The following is a 27912-nucleotide window of genomic DNA, read 5'->3' as shown; positions in this document are numbered from 1 at the left end:
AAAGCATGAACCGAACAAGCTTATCAGTGATTAGATTACAACACTAGTAATTGAGAAGCAAAGCCACTGCTGGGCAGACTTCTTTAGTCTGTGCCCTGATCATGACAGGACAGATTCAACTTCAGCAGCTGGAGAACAACGCAGTGCCAGACGGACTTCTATGGTCTGTGCCCCCCGATTGTGGCTGGAGAGATTTGAATGGGCTGGAGTGGGGCTTTGATGACATCCCAAGCGGACCACTCCCTCTTCAAGACGTTATTAAAGACCTATTTCTTTGCCAAGACCTACTCCCCACTTTTCACCGTTGACTGATGCACTCTCCTTGACCCTTCACCCTGTTAGAAAAGTATACAAGGTGGAGACAGGATGAAAAACATCTAAGTTTCCTATTTTGTGAGTTTATTTAACTTTTTGTAAGCCACATTGTGCCTGCATATGTGGGAAAATGTGGGATAGAAGCAAACCATAAATAAATAAATAAATAAACTTGAGAAGTTGGAGAATAAGGCTAACGCCTGGCAGACTTCTACGGTCTGTGCAGTGAAAATGGCAAGGACAAATCAAGATCAAATATACATATATACCATCGCATTATACCTTGTGTTATGAGTTTATCTTGTTGGGCAAGCTGGATGGACTGTGCAGGTCTTTATCTGCTGTCATGTATTTTGTTACTATGTTCTTTACCATCAAAAGCTATTACAGATAGCAACAAAGAGAATATCCCTAGCTTGCCTTTGCTAGTTTACCAGACGCATTGTCAGTCACTTTCTTTCTTCATCACGTATTTTGTGGGCGACAAAAAAACACTTGATTCTATTTCAAACAATGTTGACCAGGTGATGGCTAAATCGCCCCAATAATAGCAGACATGTCTCCACAGACCCCTTCCTACTCCAGACTAGCGCCACACGGTAGAAAATAAAAAATATTTTCTATCGTGTGTTGTGGGCGCACGCCAAAAATGGAATTACCACCCGGGGCATGCAGTAGCCAGGTGGTAGTACCAATTTGACGTGCATTTGATGCTCATAGGTGCCTATCAGGGGCATTTTTGAAAGAGAAGGGCATCCATCTTCCGACACAAATCGGGAGATGGGCGTCCATCTCTCAGGGTTGCCCAAATCGGCATAATCGAAAGCCGATTTTGGGCGTCCTCAACTGCAGTCCGTCGCAGGGTCGACCAAAGTTCATGGGGGCTTGTCGGAGGCGTAGCGAAGGCGGGACTGGGGCGTGCTTAACAGATGGGCGTCCTCGGCCGATAATGGAAAACAGAAGGGCATCTCTGACGAGCATTTGATCAACTTTACTTGGTCCATTTTTTTTCACGACCAAGCCTCAAAAAGGTGCCCAAACTGACCAGATGACCACTGGAGGGAATCGGAGATGACCTCCCCTTACTCCCCCAGTGGCCACCAACCCCCTCCCACCCAAAAAAAATATATATTTTTTTGCCAGCCTCAAATATCATACCCAGCTCCATCACAGCAGTATGCAGGTCCCTGGAGCAGTTTTTAGTGGGTGCAGTGCACTTCAAGCAGGCGGACCCAGGCCCATCCCCCCCTACCTGTTACACTTGTGGTGGTAAATGTGAGCCCTCCAAAACCCACTGTATCCACATGTAGGTGCCCCCCTTCATCCCTTAGGGCTATGGTAGTGGTGTACAGTTGTGGGGAGTGGGTTTTTTTTCGGGGGGGGGGGGTGCTCCTTTCTTTTTCTCCTCCTCTTGATTCTGACTTTTATTATTTTTTTTTGTCTTATCTTTGCTTGTTTATGTTTTGAGCTCCTTTTACAAAGCCACAGTAACGATTCCCACTGTGAGAAAGGTGACAAAGCCCATTCAGTTACTATGATGTTCATCACATTTGCCATGCGGGAATCATTACTGCATCTTTGTAAAAGGAGCCTTGCTGTGTTCTTTAGCCCAATTGACAGTATAGTAAATGTCCCTAAATAAATAAATATAATAAATTAGTTAAATACCCTGTTTTAGATGGGTAGATAAAAACGATCCTTATCTATTTTTTTATCCTAGCAATGGTTTCAGTTGTAAAATTGACATTTTTCCCCCCGTTTTGATTGCTCATCCCGGTGTGTATTATTCCGGACCTGCTCCTTTCTGCAGAGTCTAAGGACAAATTTCGTATGCTATAATTTCAGGAACCAGCTATTTGGAAAACTATAGTAATCTGTTCTAATTACAGGCTTGTAAGAGAAGAGTAGCATTTAAGTCATTATAGAGTGCTGGATTGCATCACCTCTTCTTCTGCAATAGCCTTTGTCAAACAATACTGTATAAACATGGGCATATATACTGTACGTGATGAATTATTCATAAAACAAGAGTAGATAGGTACCCTGTAGCTTGTAGCTTTAGTAACAGCATGAAAAAGCATCTAGGATTCTAAAATGTTTTTATCATTGTAGACATTAGCTGTATTAGAAAAGTTGGGTGCCCAGAAGAGAGAGGTGACAGCGGTGAAAATAACTTGTTCTGTCGTTCAGAACTGTGATGGTTTTGCACATTTTCCTCTCCCTCTTGTTGATGTCCCCATCTACTGGTTGGGTCATAGAGTCTGGCTGCAGGCTTCCTCAGCAAAAGGTGAGAGCCTTTCTCCGGCAGGGGGATATTGTACTTGGAGGAGTCATCGTTGTTCACTGGAAACATTCCTCCTCCACTTTCTGTTTTAGAGAGAAGCCTTCAGAAATATCGTGTGAAGAGTAAGTATGTGTCATTTCATGAGAAAATATAAAAGATATGGACAACATTTCCCAGGCATTGAATCCTTTGATATTGTTTTAAGAATTGTACGTTGCTTTGAGTGGTAAAATTAAATGGTTGAGAAGTTGTGAGAAAGTCAGTGTCAAGATGAGGGGGTTGGTGAACAAGAGATGAGATGGCTACTGGGCAAGAAGGAAATCAGATATCAGGGGACTGATGGGGGAGCAAATCAGTGAGGGTTGACTTGAAGGATGAAGGGCAATGAAGGAAAGATACATGCTGGAAAAGGAAGAACTGAAGGGTAAGAAATGGCGAAGGTTAGTAAATGAGGAACAAGAGAGGATAAAATCAAGGAATGAGAGGATAAAGATGTGATGGTCAATATTCCCTCTAAGCTACATGGCTGCCCTTCAACCACATTGAAGGCAGAGGTGGTGTTATCAATATTGTGCATCTAAGTGCGAGGGGCAAGAAGGTTCCTTGGGAGTTCAATAGAACCTGCCTTGCAAAATCTCAGTAACACTTCTATAGGGTATTTTTTATAGGTTCATTTTTGCAGAGAGAGGTTGTGGGAAGGGAATTTGATCATGATTTTTATTTAACAATTAACATCTAGAGAGGAGAATCACATGAGTTCAAACTCCATGGACCTGTGCCCAGATTCTTTCGATTATCTAGCAATGCATCAGGATTAAAGTATCATAGGTATTTTCTGCAAGCTCTGTAGGGAATTTCAAAATTGCCTATACACAATGCTAGGTTCTACTTTGGAAGTTACCAGCCAGAAAAAGGACCTTTGTTGTCATTAAGGCCGATGTTCAGACAGTAGGAGTTAGACCAACTAACTCCTGTTGTCTGCGGTGATGACAGATATTCAATGCCTGGCCATTTCTTGTGACCGGCATTAAATATCAGGTATGTTTTTGGCCAGTTTGAACTTAACCGGCCAAGTCAATATTCAGCGCTGGCAGATTATGTTTAAAGCGGCCAAAGATATTCCAGTATATGGTGTCCAAACGCACACTGCAGTTTTGTGAATAGCAGGTTATATTGAGTGATGTGGAGCGGCATAATCGAACGGGGCACCCAAGTTTTCATGAGGGTGTCCTTGCAAGACGTCCCCGCAAAGGGGTGAGGAAACCCGTATTATCGAAACAAGATGGGCGTCCATCTTTCATTTCGATAATACGATTGGGGACGCCCAAATCTCCACATTTAGGTCGACCTTAGAGATGGTCGTCCCTAGATATGGTCATCCCTGATTTTCGGCAATAATGGAAACCGAAGACACCCATCTCAGAAACGACCAAATCCAAGCCCCTTGGTCATGGGAGGAGCCAGCATTCGTAGTGCCCTGGTCCCCCTGACATGCCAGGACACCAACCGGGCACCCTAGGGGGTACTGCAGTGGACTTCAGAAAAAAACTCCCAGGTGCATAGTTCTCTTACCTTGTGTGCTGAGCCCCCAAAACCCACTCCCCACAACTGTACACCACTAACATAGTCCTTAGGGATGAAGGAGGGTACCTAGATGTGGGTATAGTGGGTTTGTGGTGGGTTTTGGAGGGCTCACATTTACCACCACAAGTTTAACAGGTAGGGGGGGATGGGCCTGGGTCCGCCTGCCTGAAGTGCACTGCAGGACCCAATAAAACTGCTCCATGGACCTGCATACTGCTGTCATGGAGCTGGGTATGATATTTGAGGCTGGCATAGAGGCTGGGAAAAATATTTTTAAAGTGGGAGGGGGTTAGTGACCAGTGGGGGAGTAGGGGGAGGTCATTCCCAATTCCCTCCAGTGGTCATCTGGTCATTTAGGGCACATTTTTGTGGCTTGGTTGTAAAATAAAAAGGACCAAGTCAGCCAAGTGTTCATCAGGGACACCCTTCTTTTTTCCATTATCGGTCGAGGACGCCCATGCGTTAAGCACTACTACTACTACTATTTAGCATTTCTATAGCGCTACAAAGCGTATGCAGCACTGCACAAACATAGAAAACAGTCCCTGCTCAAAGAGCTTACAATCTAATAGTATGCCCCAGTCCCGCCTTCGCTATGCTTCTGACACGCCCCCGGGAACTTTGATCATCCCCGCGAATGAAAGCAGTTGAGGGCGCCCAAAATCGGCTTTCGATTATGCCGATTTGGGCGACCCTGGGAGAAGGACGCCCATCTCCCGATTTGTGTTGGAAGATGGGTGCCCTTCTCTTTCAAAAATGAGCCCAATAGCCAGCTAGCCACTAACTGGAGATATTCAGCCAGAGACATCTGATCTCCCACTAAAAATATTGACGGATAGCTGGTTAAGTACCATAGAACTGGCCAGGTGCTGTTCCTGGCCAGTTAAATGTTTTGTTTTTTTTCAATATCAGGAGGTCTTGTGAATAAATGCATTAAACTCCCCAATAGACATGTTTCGTTAAAATGAGAGACAAAATGTCATTTAATTTGATTTTTGTTTTGTTTCACAGGATCCAGTCTCAATCCCTCTTTGCATCACTAGCAGCACAATAAAAAAAACTCTTCTGGACTTGCCAGGACACCCCCCCACACACACACACACAGACACATACTTGGTAGACAATTCTGTTCTTGTCCCTATAGCAAGGGGTTTTCAAATGAGACAGATATGATACCCCATCACTGCTGTCTACAGGTATCTTACTACAAAATACACAAGCCATTACCATATTTATTAATGGCATTTATATCCCACAATATTCCCACCCAGAGGCAGGCTCAGTGTGGCGTACAGTAGTCTATTAAGCAAACATTAATTCAAAATACAGTATTCGTGAAAGGGAAAGAGAAATAACAAAGGAGGGAAAAGGGAGGGAGGAGAAGGTGACAGTTTGTCACTAGGATAGCCGTGGTTCAGAAGGATGTGGCGGCAGGCGGGCACACGGCGTATGCTCTACCAAAAAGGACGGTGTTGAGTCGCTTCTTGAAGGTTGGGTGATCAGGAGTGAATTTTGACCACCTGAGGCAGCCCGTTTCACAATTATACTGAAGTATGACACTGGTGGGACAGGAGAGACTGGGAACCAGTGTATTTTTTTCTAGCAAAAAAGGTGACGGTACTCAAATGCTAGACCACCTTTCAGGGGTGGGGTGATCACTTAGGGACCCACCCCACAATAGTCAGGCCCCCTGCAACCAGTCACAGAATCTATGGCAAGGCAGAATTGGTGTGTCGAGCCTGAGCTCTTTCATTAAAACTTGGAGTCCATGGGTCAAGTTTAGCAGACAATGGAAACGGTGCCGGTACTCAGTACCCCCCTCAAAAAAAGCCCTGCTGGGAACAATGCTTTTCCTAAGTGTTTAGAATTTGCCTGACCCTGGGGATTGAAACTGTAAAATTGATGCGCCATCTCTAATGGAAAGAATGCAGATAAAGGCTCCCCCCACACATCAGAGGCAGCATTGATTGGGAATCGCTCTTTTCATTTCATTTTGCTCCTTTCAAATGAATGGAAAAAAAAAGCAAAAAGAGAAAAAAGAAGCCTGTTCCCCATTAAAAAAAGGAAGAAAAGCCAAATAAATTCAATGCACTCCCTTAATCACGATACACAAGTCAACAATAGTAGGAAAGCAAATCTCTCTCGTGAATATTCATTGTGGATATCCTGAAAACCTAACTGGCTGGGCTTTGGGAACCTCTGCTCTATGCTGTTATATCTGTTAATTACATTTGACCTAACTGGATCCAGACTCATTAATAAAGTGATATTTTGATGTCTTCATATATTAGGTTTCAGGTGAGATCCTATAGAGAGGTGCTGGCAGTGGCTTTTGCTGTCCATGAGATAAATGAGAATCCAGGCATATTACCAAATATTACTCTGGGCTTTAAAATTCTGGACTCCTGCCTATCAACAAGGCTGGCTATGGCCAACACTTTGTCCTTATTATCAGGAATTGAGGATCCTGTGCCAAGCTATCACTGCAGCTCCGAGCCCATTGTACCAGGGGTGGTGGGAGAATCATTCTCCGACATCACTATCCCCATTGCATGGTTACTGGGGGTTTACAAGATTCCACAGGTAGGAGAACTGGAAAGTTCCTCTTTCTAATGTTGAAGGGTAATTTCATATGTTTCCTTACTAGGCAGCAATTGAAAGTCTTTTGGTAGATCTAGTTCCGTGATCAAGTGGAGCGGCCGGGATCAGAAGGCCTGTCATTACCGACATACTTAAAAGAATTTTCTGCATGTGTTTGATTTCCCTCTGGCATTGTTCTAACTCTCAGGACTAATGAGAAGCCTGTTATGCCATGCTTAGGGCTCATTTTACATTCCAACTCCAGTAGTTGGATTCTAAGGACAGTGCCGGGTGGAGCTCTACTGTCTATGTCCCAGAAACGCCAAAGAAAGACCATGATCAAGTATTTTATATTGCATTCATTGTTGCTTTAATCATGATTTGAAAATGAGTGTGACTGTTGGGAAGACTGGATGAACCGTTCAAGTCTTTATCTGCCATCATTTACTATGTTACTATCAGGCTTATTTTCGAAAGAGAAGGGCGGCCGTCTTTCGACACAAATCAGGAGATGGGCGTCCTTCTCCCGGGCATAATCGAAAGCCGATTTTGGGCATCCCCAGCTGCTTTCCGTCGCAGGGATGACCAAAGTTCCCGGGGGTGTTTCAGAAGCATAGCGAAGGCGGGACTGGGGCGTGCTTAACACATGGGCGTCCTCGGCTGATAATGGAAAAAAGAAGGGCGTTCCTGATGAGCACTTGGCCTACTTTACTTAGTCCATTTTTTCTTGCGACCAAGCCTCAAAAAGGTGCCCGAACTGACCAGATGACCACCGGAGGGAATTGGGGATGACCTCCCCTTACTCCCCCAATGATCACTAACCCCCTCCCACTCCCCAAAAATACTTTAAAAATATTTTTTGCCAGCCTCAAATGTCATACCCAGCTCCCTGACAGCAGTATGCAGGTCCCTGGAGCAGGTTTAGTGGGTGCAGTGCACTTCAGGCAGGCGGTCCCAGGCCCATCCCCCCCTACCTGTTACACTTATGGTGGTAAATGTGAGCCCTTCAAAACCCACGAGAAACCCACTGTACCCACATCTAGGTGCCCCCCTTCACCCCTTAGGGCTATGGTAGTGTTGTACAGTTGTGGGGAGTGGATTTCGGGGGGGGGGGGGGTTGGGGGGCTCAGCACCCAAGGTAAGGGAGCTATGCAACTGGGGTCAATTTCTGAAGTGCACTGCAGTGCCCCGTAGGGTGCCCGGTTGGTGTCCTGGCATGTCAGGGGGACCAGTGCACTATGAATGCTAGCTCCTTCCACCACCAAAGGGCTTGGATTTGGTCGTTTCTGAGATGAGCGTCCTCGGTTTCCATTATGGCTAAAAACCGGGGACGACCATCTCTAAGGTCGACCTAAATGTTGAGATTTGGGTGTCCTTGACCGTATTATCGAAACGAAAGATGGATGCCCATCTTGTTTCGATAATACAGGTTTTCTCCACCCCTTCGCCAGGACGTCCTCAGGAAAACTTGGGCGCCCCATTCGATTATGCCCCTCCACGTTTTACAAAAGCGGTAAGCACTAATACGTGCTTACAGATAGTGTTAAAGGGGTCTACAATGGGATGCCCTGAGGCGTTCTGTAGTAATTTTGTGATTTTTTTAAAATTTTATTTATAACAATTTAATTTTACAAGCACTAAAATAACTTGCCAGAAATACAGACAAAATAATACAAGAATTATTTCAATCAGGAAATTCTATACTCTTCCTTAGACCACAAAATAGGGAGAGTGAAACAAGACAAGGAGATCAATTAAAGAACAGTAAACAGAAAAAACGTGGTGTTAACCTGTTTATCCCGTTATTATTTATCTGAATCATTATTCCACATTGATCGTCTGGTTGGCTTCTTCAAACCCAAAACGGTGTAAAGTCAATTTATTTAGTTGGAAACATACTTATTGGCCAATATTAGTGGAAATAATCCAACTGATTTCACTTTTTCTCTTTTTAAAATCAGAAATTATTTAACTATACAAACACTTGAGTCTCTAATCCAATTCCCACCGATTAAGGTAATCCCAGTTTCACAGGCTTCACTCCTTTTGAATAAATATACTAAGAGGAATCATTTCAATTTTGTGATCTGTATGCATAAACCATGCATTAAAAAAAATTAGGGGCCCTTTTAGTAAATGGCTGGTGTATGGCAACGGTCTTGCCATGTGTCAATCTGGATCTACCACAGGAGCACAGCAGTAGCTGCCACTCCCAGTGCACGCCATTTTGGGTACTCTAAAAATATTTTCTATTTTTGTAGCGCTGTTGCTGACCTGGCAGTCATTGGGCAGCACCACATGCTGCCAGGTTACCGCTGGGTTAACATGAGAGCCTGACACCTCAATGGGTGGCAGTAATTGATCCCCCACCCCCCCAAAATGGCAGTACGGCAAGTGGTTCACGCCATAGGAGCCAACTTTTCAAAATTATTGGGGGTGCTAAGTCCAATAGACATCACCCCTCCCTGGACACATACAAGGAATTTTCTCAATATTGGGGGGGGGGGGGGGCTCAAGCACCCACAGAGTCGACTCCTATGGACCGTTCGCCTACCGCACAGTCATTTCTTTTGCCAAAAAAAAGGCAGCCTCAGCACTGTGAGCTGTAACTGGTCTGTAGGTCTAGGGGAATCTTGAATAGGCGCTGTTGGGCACTTCACATTGGTCTCTCAACCGCCTCTGACAGCTTAAATATTCCTTTCTCCCAAAAGTTATAAAGTCCAAGGTACACTTTCAACACCTTTACACCTCCTTCTCAATTCAGTGTCCCCGGCTGTGTCTCATTACAGCCTTGACTGGCCGCAGTTGCTCTGCCCAGAACTCTGGCCTTAAAGACACTTCTTTCACAGTTCTGCAGCCTTACTCTCCCTCAATCACAATGCTGCAAACTTATTTCCCTTTTGTCAGTCTCAACTCTCTGCCTTTTCACAGTCACAGTTCAAACCCACACTTTCCTCCCCTTTAGCTTGTACTGGAGAAGAAAGGACCCACCTCCTGCACTTGCCAGATAAGCAACTTCTGAAAACCACCCACTTAGGTCTAGATTTTACTGCCTCAGATCTTCATAGAGCGGGGAAAAGACAAAAGGGGAACTCAGCAATCACTATAAACAACAAGCCCAAGAGTCCTTACCCTCCTGATAATCACTGTCTTTGAGCAAGTGCAGAGACTTCCATTCCTTCTGCCTCCTTCTCCTCCTCCTGCCTTGTGTCTCCTCTATCCCAGTCCATTAACTCTAACTCTCCTGGAGGTCCAAGCTGAACCTTATTCTCGTGATTAGACTCCATCTCCCAATCTTCCCCTCCCTGTCCTGCTGCTGGGAGTTGTAGTTTTCCCCTTTCTGTTCTCTCCCTTGTTGCAAAGGCTTCTGGGTGTTGTATTTCTCCCTCCTTCCCTGATTGCTCACGTCCCTTCCCCTTAGGGGGGGCGGAGCCTAGCCCCACTGGAACTCTGGGACTTGTAGTTTAACAGTTTGGAAGGTATAGTGTTCTCTCTATTATTGCTCCAAGCGCTTGGTTTCCTACCGGTACCAAATTTCTCACAGCACACATCAAAAACTCATGCTGATGCTAGCTTAGGCCCCCTTTTACCAAAGCTTAGTACAGGGGCCCCTTAATTCTTATTTTCTACAGAGGGGGCATGTCTGGGGCAGAGAATGGACATACCTGCTAACTGATTAGTGAATGATTAGCACGTGATCCCTCACCACTTACAAAATAGGTGACAGTAAGGGCTCACGTGTTAATCCAGTAAAAATGGCCTTATCACATGGGAAAGACCCACATAAGGGTGGACTAAGACCACTTTATAACATAGTTTGATAAAAGGCCCCTTAAAATGGTATTGTGTTGTAGAGCTGTGATATGGTAATGTTTCAGTCCTAAGGAATATGTTTCAATCTTGTATTATTCAAAACAATCAATTTTCAACTCCAGGACTGTACCCTGGAGTGGAGGAGTAGCCTAGTGGTTAGTGCAGTGGACTTTGATCCTGGGGAACTGAGTTCATATTCCCACTGCAGCTCCTTGTGACTCTGGGCAAGTCACTTAACCCTCCATTGCCCCTGGTACAAAATAAGTACCTGAATATATGTAAACCGCTTTGAATGTAGTTGCAAAAACCTCAGAAAGGCGGTATATCAAGTCCCATTTCCCTTTCCCCCTTTTCCTTATGACATCACAATATCAGAAGTGAGCCAAGTATTGGGCAATCAAGCCATTGTGACATCCCCCTTTCCCCTATGACATCACAATATCAGAAGTGAGCCAAGTATCAGGCAATCAAGCCATTGTGACATCACTGATGAGGTTGGCTCTTATTGGTGGAATGAGTGGAGGAGTAGCCTAGTGTTTAGTCCAGCCTAGTGTTTGCCCCTGGTACAAAATAAGTACCTGAATATACATAAACCGCTTTGAATGTAGTTGCAAAAACCTCAGCAAGGCAGTATATCAAGTCCCCTTTCTCCTTCATTATCAAAATAATTATTTAAAGTATCACAATGCAAGATTTTTAGAAAATGAATAAACTACTTCTAATGTGAAAGGCTGTGTTTAGTGGCATTAAAGGTATTAGTGAACATTTGAGGACAATGAGCTCCCCAATGTACGAAAGATCGGAAACAATTTCTGAAGATGTGAATTTATCCGCATAGTTCAAATAAAGGCTTTTCATCATTTTTAACATAGTTGCTTGGTTGGTTCTTGGAGCATGATATTTTGAAGGCGTCTGCTTTTTTGCAGATTAGCTATGGATCCAGCAATGTCATACTGAGCAACAAATATCTTTTTCCATCCTTTTTCCGGACTGTGCCTCCAGACTCAGCAGAGGCTGGCGCTATACCTCGCCTACTCAAACACTTTGGTTGGACCTGGGTTGGAATTATAGCCTCAGATAATGACTATGGAGTCCAGGGAAGCCAACGGCTACAGACTGAAATAGAAAGATCTGGAGGGTGTGTTGAATTCTTGGAAAGAGTTCCCATTTACCAGACCAAAGAAAGAGTGACTCAAATTGTAGAAATGATAAAGAGGTCAACTGCACATATTATTGTGATATACTGCCATGTTGGGTTCATAGTGCCAGTTTTTGAGGAAGTTGCTAAGCGGAACATCCATGGGAAGGTCTGGCTTGGAACCACCTCCTTCATCATCACTCCTGACTTGTTTACTAAAGATACTTGGCTGTCATTGAACGGTACCCTCGCACTTGCTCTTCATGTTGTGGAAATACCTGGGTTCAAGGAGTTCGTGCATTCCATTCATCCTTTAACCTCTACCGATGACATCTTCATTAAATCTTTCTGGGAAAAAGCATTTGAGTGTAAATGGATAGAGAATAATACAAACCAAAATAACACGGAGGGCGGAAGTGACAAGTTGTTTTGCACAGGCCAAGAGAAAGTAGATCAACTGGACTTTGCCTTGTTTGAATTAGACAATCTGAGATATACCTACAATGCATACCAAGCTGTATATGCATTTGCATATGCCCTGCACAATCTGGTCTCATGTCGGGGTGATGCTGGGTTATCATCCATTAGGACCTGCGTTAGCACAAATGAAATCCAGCCACAACAGGTAGAAATAATCATATTATGAGGGTAATCTTATTAAACATTTTCCATGTGTGAAACATGTTTATTTTTATGTATTTTTTTCAAATTTATACCCCACCCAGGAATAAGCAGCTTATATAAAAATATACATAACATAGGCTAAAATCAGTCTAAATGAAACGCTGCGAGCTTGGTTTGCTTTGAGCACCCCCCCCCCCCCCCCCCCCCTAGTCATCTGACAATCCAACCGATTTGGCTGCCCTTAGGAGAAGGGCGCCCATCTTCCAATTTGTTTCGGAAGATGGGCGCCCTTCTCCTTAGAAAATAAGCTGGATAGTAACATAGTGGATGACGGCAGACAAAGACCTGTATGGTCCATCCAGTCTGCCCAACAAGATAAACTCATGTGCTGCTTTATGTGTATACCTGACTTTGATTTGTATCTGCCATTTTCAGGGCACAGACCATAGAAGTCTGACCCGCCTCCCACCACCGGCTCTGCCACTCAATCTCCGCTAAGCTTCTATGGAGCCATTGCTTCCACAGATTAGTAACTAATCTTAAGTAAAAACCTGCTTAAACAAATTAGGGCCCTGGTTACTAAGGTGTGCTAGCGTTTTTAGTGCATTCTAAAATTAGCGTGTGCTAAATGCTAGATATACTCATATATTCCTATGGGTATCTCTAGCGTTAGCATGCGCTAAAAACACTACAGCACCTATAGCGTGGCTTAGTAAACAGGGCCCTTAGTTTTTAAAACAACATTGGGTAAAATCAAATACGTTCCGGGGAACCTGTTCCAAAGTACTGGTCTCACAACAGAAACCCGCCTCTTGGTATCAGATCTCAAGCAAGTCTCTGGAGAGCATAGGAGCCAACTCTGTGGATGTTGTGGGTGCTTGAGCAAACTCTTTGACTGTGTCCAGGGAGGGGTAATTTCCATTGGGTTTAGTGACCTGTATGAATGAACAAGGAAACTACTGCTGTAAGAAACATTGAATGACACTATAGATTTGTAGGCGAAGGTGGTTAACTTGGCAGAGTTTAAAAAGGGATTAGATGGTTTCCTAAAGGACAAGTCCATAAACCATTACTAAATGGACTTGGGAAAATCCACAATTCCAGGAATAACATGTATAGAATGTTTGTACGTTTGGGAAGCTCGCCAGGTGCCCTTGGCCTGGATTGGCCGCTGTCGGGGACAGGATGCTGGGCTCGATGGACCCTTGGTCTTTTCCCAGTGTGGCATTACTTATGTACTTATGTAACTAATCTTTGGCCCAGTGTTCAGTTTGTGGCAGTTAGCGATTTTTACAGTACTGACTGTTGCAGGCTGAAGTTGAGCTGGATATTCAGCGTTGGCTTAATTCAGACACTGGCATTGAATATTCAGGTCACGTTTGGCTGCCAATAATTATCTGGATAAAGTTAGGACAACCTTTTCGCTGTCTTAACTTTATCTGAGTATTTATATGGTTAGCAAACTGAAAACTTGGGCCTCTACCAAACCGCACTAGTGATTCCCAGCACAACAATGTCAACAAAGCCCTTCACTTTCAGTGGACTTCATCATCATTGCCGTGCTGGAATTGTTAGCGTGGTTTGGTAAAAGATGTCCTATAACTACTAACCGATAAGTCTCACCTCCACCCTGACTCCATCCCCAGATCGATACTGCCATGGTTCCCTCGCCAGATTTTCACCCAGATGCTCACCCACTCAGCAGAAGATAATTGCTTAAGAACCTCTTCTACTTGGCTGTCTCCTGCTGAATATCAACCCCTTAATTATGGAACATGAAACTAAGAAAGTCTGTTGATAAAAATGTGAAAATAACCCATCAAAAGAGCAGCAAAAAACTTGAATAGAAAGTAGATTAAAATAGTATTAATAGATAATTATACAACCAAATAAGTCACTGCCAAGCCCGTGCTGGTACTTTAAATTTATTGTAGGTTCTGTCAAATACATTCTACTCTATTATTCATGAATCTAGAACCTTCTGCTGGCTTTAGGCTCTAGGAATGATAAATATATATATATTTTTTAATTATTTTTTTCTTTACTTTGCAGGTCCTGGAACATGTAAGAAATGTCCATTTTCTGACCGGATCTGATGAGTACTTTTTTGACGAGAATGGTGACCCACCAGCCATATATGATATTCTAAACTGGCAGATATTTCCCAATGGGAGTTATACATGTACAACAGTGGGGAAATTTGATTACACAGCACCTCAAGGTCAGGAGGTCACCGTGAATAGAAGTATCATTGTCTGGAATTCCATCTATTCTACGGTTAGAACCAGTGCTTAATTGGTGTTAAATAGTTTTTGAATTCCCTTGAAGGAAAATGTCTTTGTAGAACCTAGTACTTTATAGAGATTCTTTGATGCTGGAGTTGGAGGGTACTGCAGAATGCAGAGTGTGCATGTGGTAAAAAGCCTATATTCCATTTAGGTTGATCAGATGCTAAGGGAGGAAGTTATGAGCATGGGCTACAGTCACTGTTCCGTCTAAGCCGAACAGAAATTTTCCAACTGCTTTGCTACCAGTGGGGATGTTGTTTCAATATTGTGCTTTCACTGCAGAGCTCACCTGTACCTCTCTATTGAACATATGACAAGGAAACAGCACCTCCCACTGGCAGGACTGTTAGTGAATGATTCCCGCTCAGTTTAGAGGGAACAGCGGCTAAAGTTCAGATGGTTAGCACGAGAGCCCTTACTGCTTAGAAATTAGGGCTCAGTAAGGGCTCCAACGCTAATGGCCACACACTAATATCTACGTGACATTTTACAACCATGCTAAAAGTGGTCTCAGCGTACGTGAAATCCACTGCTAGTCACAGTGCAGGCCACTTTTTAGCGTAGCTTAATAAAAGGTCCCCCATAACTTTTGACAATGTCTTTGATTTTTGTCAATATTAGCTGGAGAAGAAAAATGAAACATGAGTGTTTTTGGCCAGATTGATCAGAATGTAGAGTAGCCTGTTTCATAATTGTAATGGTTTCTCTTTACAAAACCCCCTTGAATTTCTTTTTGAAAATGTAGGCACCTGGGTAGTCGATTCCTCATGAACCTTGTACCTACTCTTCCAGCTGCACTATATATAACATGTAGGATTTGAAAATGAAACTCCGCACATGGGGTCCCTTTTACTAAGCCGTGTAAGCGTCTACGAGTATCCAACGTGCACCAAAATGGACTTACTGCCCGACTACTGCGTGGCTCTTGTGGTAATTTCAATTTTGGCGCACATCTGCTATGTGCGTCTGAAAAACATTTTCTGGCACGTGTAGCGGACGCGCGCAGGTCCTTACTGTCCAAATTTTTTACCGCTAGGTCTATGGCTGTTGGTAAGGTACAGAGACCCAAAATGGACGTGTGGCAATTTTGATTTTGCCGCATGTCCATTTTCGGGGGAAGAAAAAGAGGCCTTTTTTACAGGCGCGCTGAAAAATGATTCTGCGCGTGCCCAAAACCCGCTCCTACACTACCGCAAGCCACTTTTCAGCACACCTTTATAAAAGGGCCCCTGAGATTGATTCCATTCAGCTTTCAATTTTATTTGCTTAGCTGCCTGGGGAAAGGTTTTGAAAAATTGTCTAGATCATTTCTATGTCTTCAAGAACTTTGCAATGAGATTAATCATATGGTCAGAAGAGTAGTGCCCTGATTTGATAGTCTTAGAGGAGTACCTTTATAGGAAGAGCTTTCTGAAAGAAAAATAATTGAGGTTTCTACAGCAATGAAATAACAATTAATTCTTTACTAGTTATTGTCTGCCTGTGGCATAACCAGGATTGTATTTCAACCCCGGTCTCATTTACGACCTGTATCTACTGCAGTTGGCTTATTTCAATTTTCTATCCCATATTAAATGGTTTCCATCATGTTGGAAGGTGCCGGAGTCAGCCTGCAGTACCAGTTGCACACCTGGGTTCAGAAGAACCTTTAAGGAAGGACAGCCTATCTGTTGCTTTGACTGTATCCCGTGTCCTGATGGAGAGATCACCAATCAAACTGGTGAGAGATTGAGCAATTGATTTATTGATTGTGTTTGGTTTATTTTTAGAAAATACTATAGGTTTTAAGTCCTGGAATTCACTTGGTGTTCTCCTAGTTGAAGCCTTTAAACTGCACTGACGCATCGTAGGGATACATAAGCCATGCTTATATCCAACTTTAGGAAAAAAGGGGCTGTTTAGTGTTCCTTCTCCCTTTGCAAGTGAAAATGTACTGAGATATGACAAATGATTATAGATGTACACTATAAAAGGTTCAATGTCATGGTAGACGTCAATAGGGTTCTTCAGCAACATTATGTCACAGTTATTTCTTAACTTTTTGTATCTGTTTAAAGACCCTTTGTAATAAGAAATCCCTTAGGATTTCATATAGAAATAGCTGAACTTATAACCATGATTAAGGAACAGGGTATGTTGCCCCATGATTGAGTTTAGAAGTTGTGAATTGTGTTCTAATAATACATGGAATCATAGGTTGCTTTCTTCAGAAGCACAAAGGTAATTTAATACAAGAACAACCTGTGGATGGTTCAGATCTGGTCTTCTAATTAACTATTTCAGTTTGAGGAAACAAGTGAGTTATCTTTCACATTCTGTTTGAAAAAAAATTAGTCTTGCATTGGTTTGGCTCGAAGTATTAAAAGCACTCAAATACGGTGTGAATCATCAAATACCTCTTAAGTAAGGGAGAATTTCAAAGAATCATGGAAGGATGGGACAGTAAAAGAATCCACAATGTTACTAAATTTATGCCTACCTCCAAGCAGATTTTGCTATACATTGATCATACCAGACACACATTTGTCTTACTAGCTCTTATAAAATCTCCCATGACAAAAATTCCACCAACACTTACAGTCAAAATGTTATTAACAATGGAGGAGGGGTCAAGTCTACAACGGGGCACACCAAGAATCAATTTTATAACAGCACTAAGGTGTTCTTAATCTGTTGTAGATTAATAGCACAAAGCTGCATTGATGTGCCAAAATTTAGGCACATACATTTATGATGGCTGATGGTTGGTGTAAGTTGATGCACTCAAGTGGGCCATGCAACAAGCACAATTGATCGTATTCTATTATTATTATTATTAATACATTTGCACCCTGCGCTTTCCCACACATTGCAGGCTCAATGCGGCTTACATAGTAAATACAGTTACAAAATCTAGATGAGAATCTTACAAGTTGTAGTAAACGTAGTAATTGTGAGGTTTTGAGGAAATGTGAGTTAAAAAAACAGAGGCAAGCAAATAGAATATCAAAAGGAAAAGAGATAGGAAAGGATAAGGAATAGGAAGGATGATAAGGAAGGATAGAGGGAAGTGCATGAGTAGAATTGGGAGATAAAGTCAAAGGTATAACGGTCCTCAGGATCAGGATAAGTTTAAGAGTTTAAGTACAGTCAGTTGGTTAAGCTTTCTTAAAGAGGTGGGTCTTCAACATTTTCCTGAAGGGTAGATGGTCGTTGATTTTTCGGATGGATCTTGGCAGAGCGTTCCAAAGCTGGCTGCCCAAGAAGGAGAAGCTGGATGCATAGGAGGTTCTATAAGTTGTGTGTGTTATTTGGTGACATACCCATGGCCTGCCCATGCTCTAGTCATGTGTATCCCTCTCTGGAAGTTATGTGCTAAACAACTTTGGCATATGCTACCACTTGTGTGCATAAATGCAATTATTTGTGCCTCTGATGTCTATAATAACTAACATTTTAGAACTTACCAGTGCTGTTGGAGTCTACTGGTTAGCATCAAGTGGTAAAATGAGGGGGCATGTCTGATCTAAATTTTTCCTATTAGACTTTATGCAAAACAGGAAGGGTGAGAATGACCACACAAGTGGACCAGGATGACAGCAGCAAGTCCTTTATTTAAAAAATGATGAAGGTCATCCTGGTCTACTCGTGTGGTCATTCCTACCCTTCCTGTTTTTGCCTGGTCCATTGCATTGTTCTATTATAATGTATGCCATTTGCGTATAAGTCCTTCATCACTGATTACAGAAAACAACTGAAATACTCCAGAGTTTCTTTCATCAAGAATAAATGAATCCAACATCTTTAACCTATTCTTAGGTCAATGTTGTTGCGCTTCTCTAGGCTTTGTTTACTTTTTTCTGTATTCCTTACAAGTATTGAACCCAAAACCACACGCAGTATTCCAATTCAGTAATTACAACTATGGAGTGCCACTAGAGAATTTTACTTTTCCCACATAGAAGGCGTGGTCACTAAACATTGCTATTTAGGCTGAAAGTTAACATGTAACTTTATATTTAACCTTTATTCCTAGATACCATCTGTTGCCAGAAGTGTCCAGATGATCAATGGCCCAATGAAAAACGAGACACCTGCATTCCAAGAACTATTGAATTCCTGTCTTATGAAGAACCCTTGGGTTTTGTCCTCTCTGCCATATCAGCCTTTTGCTCCTTAGTCACTGTCTCAATTTTAGGCATTTTTCTTAAGTACAAAGATACACCAATAGTCAAAGCTAACAACCGTGAGCTCAGTTACCTTCTTCTTCTGTCTCTCGTGCTCTGCTTCCTCTGTTCTTTATTATTCATTGGGTATCCCATGAAAGTGAAATGTATGCTTCGGCAAACTGCATTTGGGGTAATTTTCTCTTTATGTGTCTCATGTATTTTGGCCAAAACCATTACGGTAGTTGTCGCCTTTCATGCTACAAAACCTAGCAGCAAGTTAAAGAAATGGGTTGGTACCAAGACCTCATATTATCTTGTCCCTCTGTGCTCAGTAATTCAGCTTATTATATGTCTGGTTTGGTTGTGTACCGCTCCCCCTTTTTCAAGTATTAACACAGAATCAGCAAAGACAATCATAATTCAGTGTTCTGAAGGGTCAGTTAAGCTATTTTATGGCATGATGGGGTACTTGGGTTTCTTGGCTTGTGTCAGCTTCATTGTAGCCTTTCTGGCCAGAAATTTACCTGACAGCTTTAATGAGACCAAATACATCACATTCAGTTTGCTGGTCTTTGTGAGTGTCTGGATCTCCTTTATCCCAGCATACCTCAGCACACAAGGGAAGTACATGTTGGCAGTGGAAGTCTTTGCTATCCTAGCTTCCAGTACCGGACTGCTCAGCTGCATATTTTTCCCTAAGGTTTACATCATTCTACTGAAACCAGAAAGAAATACTAAAGATGTTTTGCTTGGGAAAAGAGGCATCAAACAGACCAAAATGATTATGGAAGGTATCAATACCAGCACCTTAAAGTAGTATAGTAATGGTGGAACTTGATTATGTTTGACTCATACTGTCTCCAAGTGGATCGTATTTTGCCCAGCTACCATTGACTTGATTATTTTCATGTGGTTTGCTCAAAACCCCCAAACCTCTCTCATTCTTCTGAGCTCCCAGTTTCATCATGACTTCTTGATCCAAGAACACATGAGAGAAACCTTTTCAGTTCTCCAGTGCTAAAACTGATCTTGAGAATTCTTTGAGGCAGGAATTCAAGAATCGTGTGTACGAATTGTGTTATATGCTGTTAGGTAAATATCGATGATTTTGATGGGCATGTTTTATTTTTTCAGCGAACTAATTGAAACATTCTAGGGGTTATTTTAGAAGCATCCTCACATACCAATAGAAGCAAAACATGTGTAGATTAGCTTATACTTGTAAATAGCAATATAGAATGGGAGCTATCTAATCATGGCACGTCCCATGTTTAGAATTCCTGAAGGTGTAGAGTGGTGAGGGGAGGGAGAGAGTGATTAGGATGCCCCAGAGCCTTGTTCTTCCTGTTCTGACCTGCGGATGTGAATTCCCCTAAAATATGCCCCCACATCTTACATCAGCTTGTTTTTAGCTTACATTAACTGCTTAGATGCCTACGTGAAGGCCCTTAGCGATAAATCAACTATAATAAAAAAAATAAACATTATTATTGTTAGTTCCAGTGAATTATTTTGCATATGACAATTAATTCCAATTCAACTATGGTTCTAAATTAGGCATAAATAAATTAAATGTGTATTTTGTTTAGTTTTCATTAAGCTTTTTTTTTTTTTAAAGCAAAGTACCATAAGCTTCAAGTTGCCATGGGATTGTAAAATTATTCTCCTCCAGGTTTAAATCATGGTGACTGGAAAAAGATATTTATTATAGGGAACGGACAACTCTACCCATGTCCAATTTTACACCATTTTTCCTAAGTAAGGGTCGCTTTCCACTGAAGGAGAAAGGATATGAGGCTAGGTAGACCTTTCTTCTCAGTAAGGTAGCAGCCATCTTTTCTTCCTAAAGCTTTGTCTAATCAAGATATATTTTTTATTTTTGTTACATTTGTATCCCGCGCTTTCCCACTCATAGCAGGCTCAATGCGGCTTACATATTATATACAAGTACTTATTTATACCTGGGGCAATGGAGGGTTAAGTGACTTGCCCAGAGTCACAAGGAGCTGCCTATGCCTGCAGTGGGAATCAAACCCAGTTCCCCAGGACCAAAGTCCACCACTCTAACCACTAGGCCACTCCTCCACTCCTTGGCTAAGGAGCTTTACACAAATTTCTAAATTATTTATTTTGGTGGGGAATTTGTCCAGGATGCACCAATCAAATCTTGTTATTGTTCTTTCTATATGTAAATGCAAGAAAACGTTTCTGATATTTATTACAGATTACAGAGTGAAAGAAACCAGAATGGTGTAAATAAGGTCACAAGAGACACTGATCTCTTGAGAAGCTTGTAAGAACTTTACGAAAGTATCTATGGGAAAGCAAAGGTATAAATGTATCTGCCTTGTGATGGGGCTACAAACCATTTATTAAGATATTCCAATAATCAACTCTTTTTTTCCCAGAGAAAACATTTCTTCTAACGCCTGAAATTTCCCGGAATAGTCATCAAAACAAAAGCTGTCAGTGTTATGTTCTGAGATATGTTGATCAAAACGTCATAAGCTCTTATCTGCTTTATCTTACTACAAAGTCAACTTTCAGAGAGAAGTAAACAGGTAAATGAAAATATTAGGTTATATCCTGTTATGTCTTTCAAATGTTGGATCTCTACAGATTTCTTGTATACCTATAATTTTTGTATTATTGAGTTCTTCAACTAGTCTACTGTCTTATTATGTATTATTTCCTGACATGTAGCCCTTACTGTTTACTGTAAGCCACATTGAGCTCAAACATGTTTGGGATAATGTGGGATATAAATGTCACAAATACTAATAAATAAATATTAATTACATTTTCATTGACCAAGCTTCTTCACTCAAACGTTTTCAAAGATATATGATCTAGACATGATCAAGCTGGTCATGGTATTGCTCTGGATTAGCTGATCCAAGTATCATTGGTTTCTGCAATTTTCTGCTTGGGTCTTTAGTGACTCACCATGAAACTTCACAAAATACATTAAATGGCTCAGGTTTTCTCACCACTTGAAAGTCAGTATATACATTTTTATAAATAAATGTCAAGCTTGTCCAACCTGAAATCAGCACCCAAGGTAAGGGAGCTATGTACCTGGAAGCAATTTGTGAAGTCCACTGCAATGCCCCCTAGGGTGCCTGGTTGGTGTCCTGGCATATGAGGGGGACAAGTGCACTACAAATGCTGTCTCCTCCTACGACCAAATGGCTTGGATTTGGTCATTTCTGAGATGGGCGTCCTCGGTTTCCATTATCGACGAAAATCGGGGACGACCATCTCTAAGGTCGACCTAAATGTTAAGACCCGACCGTATTATCGAAACGAAAGATGGCCGCCCATCTTGTTTCGATAATATGGGTTTCCCCGCCCCTTCGCGAGGACGTCCTCAGGAAAACTTGGGTGCCCCCGTTCGATTATGCTCCTCCACGTAAAACAATAGGTTTCTAATATTGTTTTAAACTCTTTGAAGGAAGTTTCTAAGGGCCTGATATTCAGCGTTTTTCAACCGGCCAGGAATGACTCCTGGCTGGTTAAATAGCACTTAACCGGCTAAGCGGTAATATTCAGCACGAGATAGCTAGTTATCTGCATTGAATATTAGCACATAGCAGTTACCTGGCTATATCACGTGATATAGCTGGCTATCCGCAAAAATTCAAGCGCTGGCTGGCTGGCTGGCTTAGTTTAGTGGGCAATTCAGACCACATAAATAACTGTCCTATCTTTGCCCGCTACTAACTCAAGGGCCCTTTTACTAAGGCACGTGGGTACCTACATGTGCACCCCAGGTGGTAATTCTAATTTTGACGTGCCTCCAAAACGTACAGCAGAGCATATTTGGTGATAACCGGGTGGTAATCGGCAGTGCACATGTGCTGATGATTACCACCCGGTTAACGGGTGAGACCTTACTACCGAGTCAATGGGTGGTGGTAAGGTCTCAGGACCAAACTTGACAAGCGCTGATTGTTATTTTGCTGCATGTCCATTTTCAGCCCCCCCCCCCCAAAAAAAAAGGCCTTTTCTGCAGGAGCACTGAAAAATGGACCTGCACGTGTCCAATACATGTGCCTACACCAGCGCAGCCCATTTTTCAGCGTGCCTTAGTAAAAGCACTCCATATTCAGCCTGTGCTGAATATTCACATAGCCGGTTAAGTTAGAGCTGGCCGATAATGGCCCGGCATTGAATATCTGGGGTCAGCACCGCCGGCAGCAGCTAACCACATTGCCTGCGGCTGGCTGATATTGGAGGGTAAATGTATATCGAGGTGCAAGCTGTTCCAAAGTGAAGGAACCAATATTTATTTATTACATTTGTACCCCGCGCTTTCCCACACATGGCAGGCTCAATGCGTCTTACATAGCAACAATATAAACAATTACAAAGTCGTAGAAAGAATATACAGTTTGTGGTAAACGCAAAACAATGGGGTTAACGGAAAGTAAGTTAAAACATATGAGGAATTGGGTTCAAAGGAAATGAGCGTTGGGAGGTAGGCGTAGAAAGATGGAAAGGAATGGACATGGGTTAGCAAAAAGGATAATGGGGAATATGGCCAGAATATAACTATTGTCAATAAGAATCATATGGGCAAGTTTTGGTTAGGTTGGATCGTTAGGGTAGGCTATCTTGAAGAGATGGGTCTTCAGTGCTTTTTTGAAGGGCAGAAGGCCGTTAATGGTACAGATAGATCTTGGTAGGGCATTCGGTATCTTAAAGCATGAACACCTTGAGCAATATAAAGGGACTAGCCGTTAAGCCCGTAAAAACGGGCGGGTATTGGAATGTTTTTTTCCCCAAGGCCCCCCTCCCGTTGCAGCTGCAAAGCCCCCTGCCATCCTCCTTCCCTGCCAGCTCCAAGGCCCCCTCTGTCCCTCCCTCCCAGCTCCAAGGCTCCAGTCCTCCCCCCTTCCCAGCTGCAAGGCCCCCTGTCCTCCCTCCCTCCCAACCTCCCAGTTCCAAGGCCCCAGGCCCTCCCCCCCAGCTCCCAAGGCCCCCTTCCCTCCCTCCCAGTTCCAAGGCCCCCTGCTCTCCCTCACAACTGTAAGGGGCCCCATTCCCTCACAACTGTAAGGGGCCCCCTGCCCTCCCTCCCAGCTCCAAGGCTCCAGTCCTCCCCCCTTCCCAGCTGCAAGGCCCCCTGCCTGCCCGACCTCCCTCCCAGTTCCAAGGCCCCAGGCCCTCCCCCCAGCTCCCAAGGCCCCCGGCCCTCCCTCCCTCCCTCCCAGTTCCAAGGCCCCAGGCCCCCCCAGCTCCCAAGGCCCCCCCAGCTCCCAAGGCCCCCTTCCTTCCCTCCCTCCCTCCCAGTTCCAAGGCCCCCCCTTCTTCCCAGCCAGCTGGAAGGCCCCCTTCAGTCCAGCCCTCCCAGTTCCAAGGCCCCCCTCCTTCTGAGACCTCCCATGTCCCCTCCCCTCCCCCCCCCAAGGTAGCCGCTACCCCCCCCCCCCCCCACGCCGGAGTCGCCACCACCCCCCCTTCACCCGGCCCGGGCCCTCTCTTCGTTATTCAACTTACAGCAGCGCCGAAACAGCAGCAAGCAGCAGCTCCCATTGGCCTTCCTTCACTGCCTGTGCCTCGCCCTCGTGTGACGTCACGTCGGCGAGGGCGGGGCACAGGCAGTGAAGGAAGGCCAATGGGAGCTGCTGCTTGCTGCTGTTTCGGCGCTGCTGTAAGTTGAATAACGAAGAGAGGGCCCGGGCCGGGTGAAGGGGGGGTGGTGGCGACTCCGGGGGGGGGGGGGCGGTAGTGGCTACCTTGGGGGGGGGGAGCGGTAGCGACGTCAGCGGTTCCCTTCAGCGCAGTAGAGACTTCCCTCTCTGTCCCGCCCCCCTCCTCCCGTCATCATGTCTTGACGCGGGGGCGGGACAGAGAGGGAAGTCTCTACTGCGCATTTGCAGGTGAGTCGGTCACTTGCCATTTATAGGTTTGATGGGATAATGAGAAAATGGATGTAATGATAAGGATATTTCTCTAGAAGTGCTCTGCATATCTCTGAAAAACTGAGGAGACTGTTGATGTGGCTAAATCAGGGGTCGGCAACCGTGGTCCTCAAGGGCCACAACCCAGTTGGGTTTTCAAGATTGCCATCATGGAAACAAATGCATGAGATTGATGTACATGTACTGCTTCCTTTTTATGCGAATAGATCTCATGCATATTCATTGTGGCGATCTTGAAAGCCTGACCTGTGTTGTGGCCCTTGAGGACCATGGTTACCCACCCCCCATGCTAAATTATCATTGTGCGATGTTTACAAAATGTAAATGTTTGCTTTTCACCTTCTAACATCTTTATGCTATCTTCCCTGTCTGTTGTTTGCAAATCTAGCATGGAAAACCATACGATTGTGACAGAATTCATCTTTTTGGGTTTCTCTAACCTAGGTAAAATGCAGTTCATTCTTTTCGGGGTTATCTTGATGACGTACACTTGCATTCTCATAGGAAACGCTCTCATCGTTGCAGTCACAGTTAATGATTCTCGTCTTCACAGTCCCATGTACTTCTTCCTGAGTAATCTGGCTATCTGTGGCATCTGTTACACCACGGTGACTATTCCCAAGATGCTGGCTGATTTACTAACTGAAAAGAAAAGGATCACATTGCCTGGCTGCTTTACTCAGCTTTATTTTTTCTTCGCCCTCGGGGGTACGGAATGCTTCTTTCTGGCGTTCATGGCTGTTGATCGCTATGCAGCCATTTGCAACCCACTGCATTACACCAACATTATGAGCAATAGAGTCTGCTCGGAACTGGCTATTGTAGCTTGGACTGTACCATTTCTGCTTCCGATCTATCCAGTTATACTCATAGCCGAGTTGCCCTATTGCGGACCTAATGTGATTAATCATTTTTTATGTGATGCAGCCCCACTATTCACACTGGCTTGCACATCTACCTACACCAATGAACTACTGGGCTACACGTTATGCTCACTCACAATACTCAGCTCCTTTACCATCACAGTAGCTTCCTACTTCCACATCATAGTCACAGTAGTGAAGATATCTTCTTCCAAAGGGAGAATGAAGACCTTTTCTACATGTGTATCCCATCTCACTGTCGTTACCATATACTATGGGACAATAATGTTCATGTATGTTAGACCATCAGCAAATTATTCCCTAGAACTCGGAAAGTCGGTGACAGTCTTCTATGCACTGTTAACGCCCCTACTGAATCCCATCATCTACAGTTTGAGGAACAGGGAAGTAAAAGAAGCTGTGAAGAAAGTACTGGACAAGACTTTTACATTGAAGCATTTGTCCATTCTGAGTGAAAGCTATATATGATAATGTGTACATACTCATTTTGTTTTTGTCATTTAGAGACCCTTTTACTAATGTGCGTAGACGCCTTTGCACGTCCAACGTACATCAGATTGTAACTAACCCCCGGCTACCGCATGCCCTTGGTGGTAATTCCATTTTTGACGCGCATCCACAACACACGGTAGAAAATATTTTTTACCGCATGGAGCTTACCCGGCGGTAATCAGCAGTTTATGTGTGCTGATGCTTACCGCCCGGTCAACGTGTGAGACCTTACCATCAAGTCAACGGATGGAGGTAGGGTCTCAGGCCAAAAAACGATGCACGCTGATTTTAATTTTGCTGCAAGTCCATTTTCAGCCACAAAAAAGGGCCTTTTTTCCAAGCAGGCTGAAAAATGGACCTGCATGCGTCCAAAACAAGTGCCTACACCAGCACAGGCCATTTTTTGGCACACCTTACTAAAAAGGGCCCCTTAATTTTTTTTGTAATATCATTTCTCTCTCTCTCTCTCTTTTTGTACTAATAAGAAAAGTCTAGGAACTGGCTCGATGACTCAGTTACAGTGCGGCAGATTGACCTACGGGGCACTTGGATTTCAATCTTCAGGTCAGTCTCTGCTGCTCTATGGTTGCCAAGTTGTTGACATAGAAAAACTTGACACCTGTCCCACTTTATGTCTCTTTCTTGCCCTGGTCACGGATTACCCTCGCCTCACCCATCCCCCTCATTTGCCCTGCTCGTGCCCCACGATTACCCTACCCATGCCCCTCCCTTGTCCTTCGCCATGCCCTTCCCCAATTCCTTTGCCTCACCAACTGTTGCACCTTTCCCCTGCCCCATCCCTCAACAACCAACTGTCTGCACAAGGATTACTATCTCGGAACAAAAAACTGCCACATGTACTTAAATTCTATGTGGAATTTAGATAAATCAAGCACTGTATGGTAATCATGTTTTATAAAGTTTTTAGTAGAGAGATGTGGTAGCTGTGTTAGTCCACTTTTAAAGGTAATCAATAGAAATAGAATAAAATAAAACATAGAAAAGAAAATAAGATGATACCTTTTTTATTGGACTAACTTAATACATTTTTTGATTTGCTTTCGAAGGTAGCCCTTCTTCGTCAGATCAGAAATAAGCAAATGTTGATAAGTAACAGCATCTATAAGTGAAACATCAAAGCATTTCAGTGACAGCCTAAAAGGATGAGGGAGGGGTAGGTTAGGTGAGAAACAGAGAGGGTTGAGCGGATGAGGGAAAGGGAGATATGCATGGTGATCAGAGAGTGACAGAGCAGTAGAATTTCATGGTTTATAATGGGCTGGAAAACCCAGATCTTTGTTAAGTCCTGTCTGGTGGGTGTCAAACATATTTAAATCATTTTGACTTCAAAGGTCTTGCGTTCCTGTATTGTTTTAAAGTTTCCTTTTAGTATTCTCACCATAAAATCATTGGTACAGTGTTCTGGTTTTGTAAAGTGCTGCCCCACAGAGGTGACATCCTGGTTGGCGCTGGCATTTTTCATATGATGTCTATGTAAATTAAATCTCTTCTTTAGCATCTGGCTTGTTTCTCCAATATAGCACCCTTCGTCACATTTTTTTACACTGTATGCCTTACACTACCTTGGAAGATGAGTATGTGAAGGATTCCTTTATGTTGAATATTTTTCCTTTGCGAGTGGCTGTAGGGTTCTGTGAAATGTGTTGAAATAGTTTGCAGCTGGATATGTTGCAAGGATGTGTGTCATTCTCTTCTTTTTTGGGTCTCTGTTGAGAGCTTACTTCTCATAAGTACATAAGTACATAAGTAGTGCCATACTGGGAAAGACCAAAGGTCCATCTAGCCCAGCATCCTGTCACCGACAGTGGCCAATC

General features: G+C 43.4%; 2 protein-coding genes across 2 annotated transcripts in view; both read left to right on the top strand.

The window, feature by feature from the left end:
• The first annotated feature begins 101 nt into the window (after positions 1–101).
• LOC115457178 (extracellular calcium-sensing receptor-like) overlaps positions 102–27912 on the top strand; it is a 30111-nt gene continuing 2300 nt past the window's right edge. Inside the window, exons 1-8 of the mRNA XM_030186602.1 lie at positions 102–163; positions 6475–6766; positions 11503–12339; positions 14391–14615; positions 16223–16346; positions 18642–19565; positions 21183–21335; positions 26563–26641. Of these exons, the coding sequence (XP_030042462.1) occupies positions 102–163; positions 6475–6766; positions 11503–12339; positions 14391–14615; positions 16223–16346; positions 18642–19565; positions 21183–21331 (2613 nt within the window). The 3' untranslated portion in view covers positions 21332–21335; positions 26563–26641. The remainder of the gene's footprint in view (positions 164–6474; positions 6767–11502; positions 12340–14390; positions 14616–16222; positions 16347–18641; positions 19566–21182; positions 21336–26562; positions 26642–27912) is intronic.
• LOC115457177 (olfactory receptor 6N1-like) lies at positions 25091–26346 on the top strand. The gene has a single exon (XM_030186601.1). It carries the CDS (start codon positions 25091–25093, stop codon positions 26051–26053), a length of 963 nt encoding a protein of 320 aa, XP_030042461.1. The 3' UTR covers positions 26054–26346.

The sequence above is a fragment of the Microcaecilia unicolor genome, chromosome 14 (genome assembly GCF_901765095.1).
Source record: "Microcaecilia unicolor chromosome 14, aMicUni1.1, whole genome shotgun sequence".
In the NCBI taxonomy this organism is placed as follows: Eukaryota; Metazoa; Chordata; class Amphibia; order Gymnophiona; family Siphonopidae; genus Microcaecilia; species Microcaecilia unicolor.
This window is presented reverse-complemented; position numbering and strand designations above follow the sequence as displayed.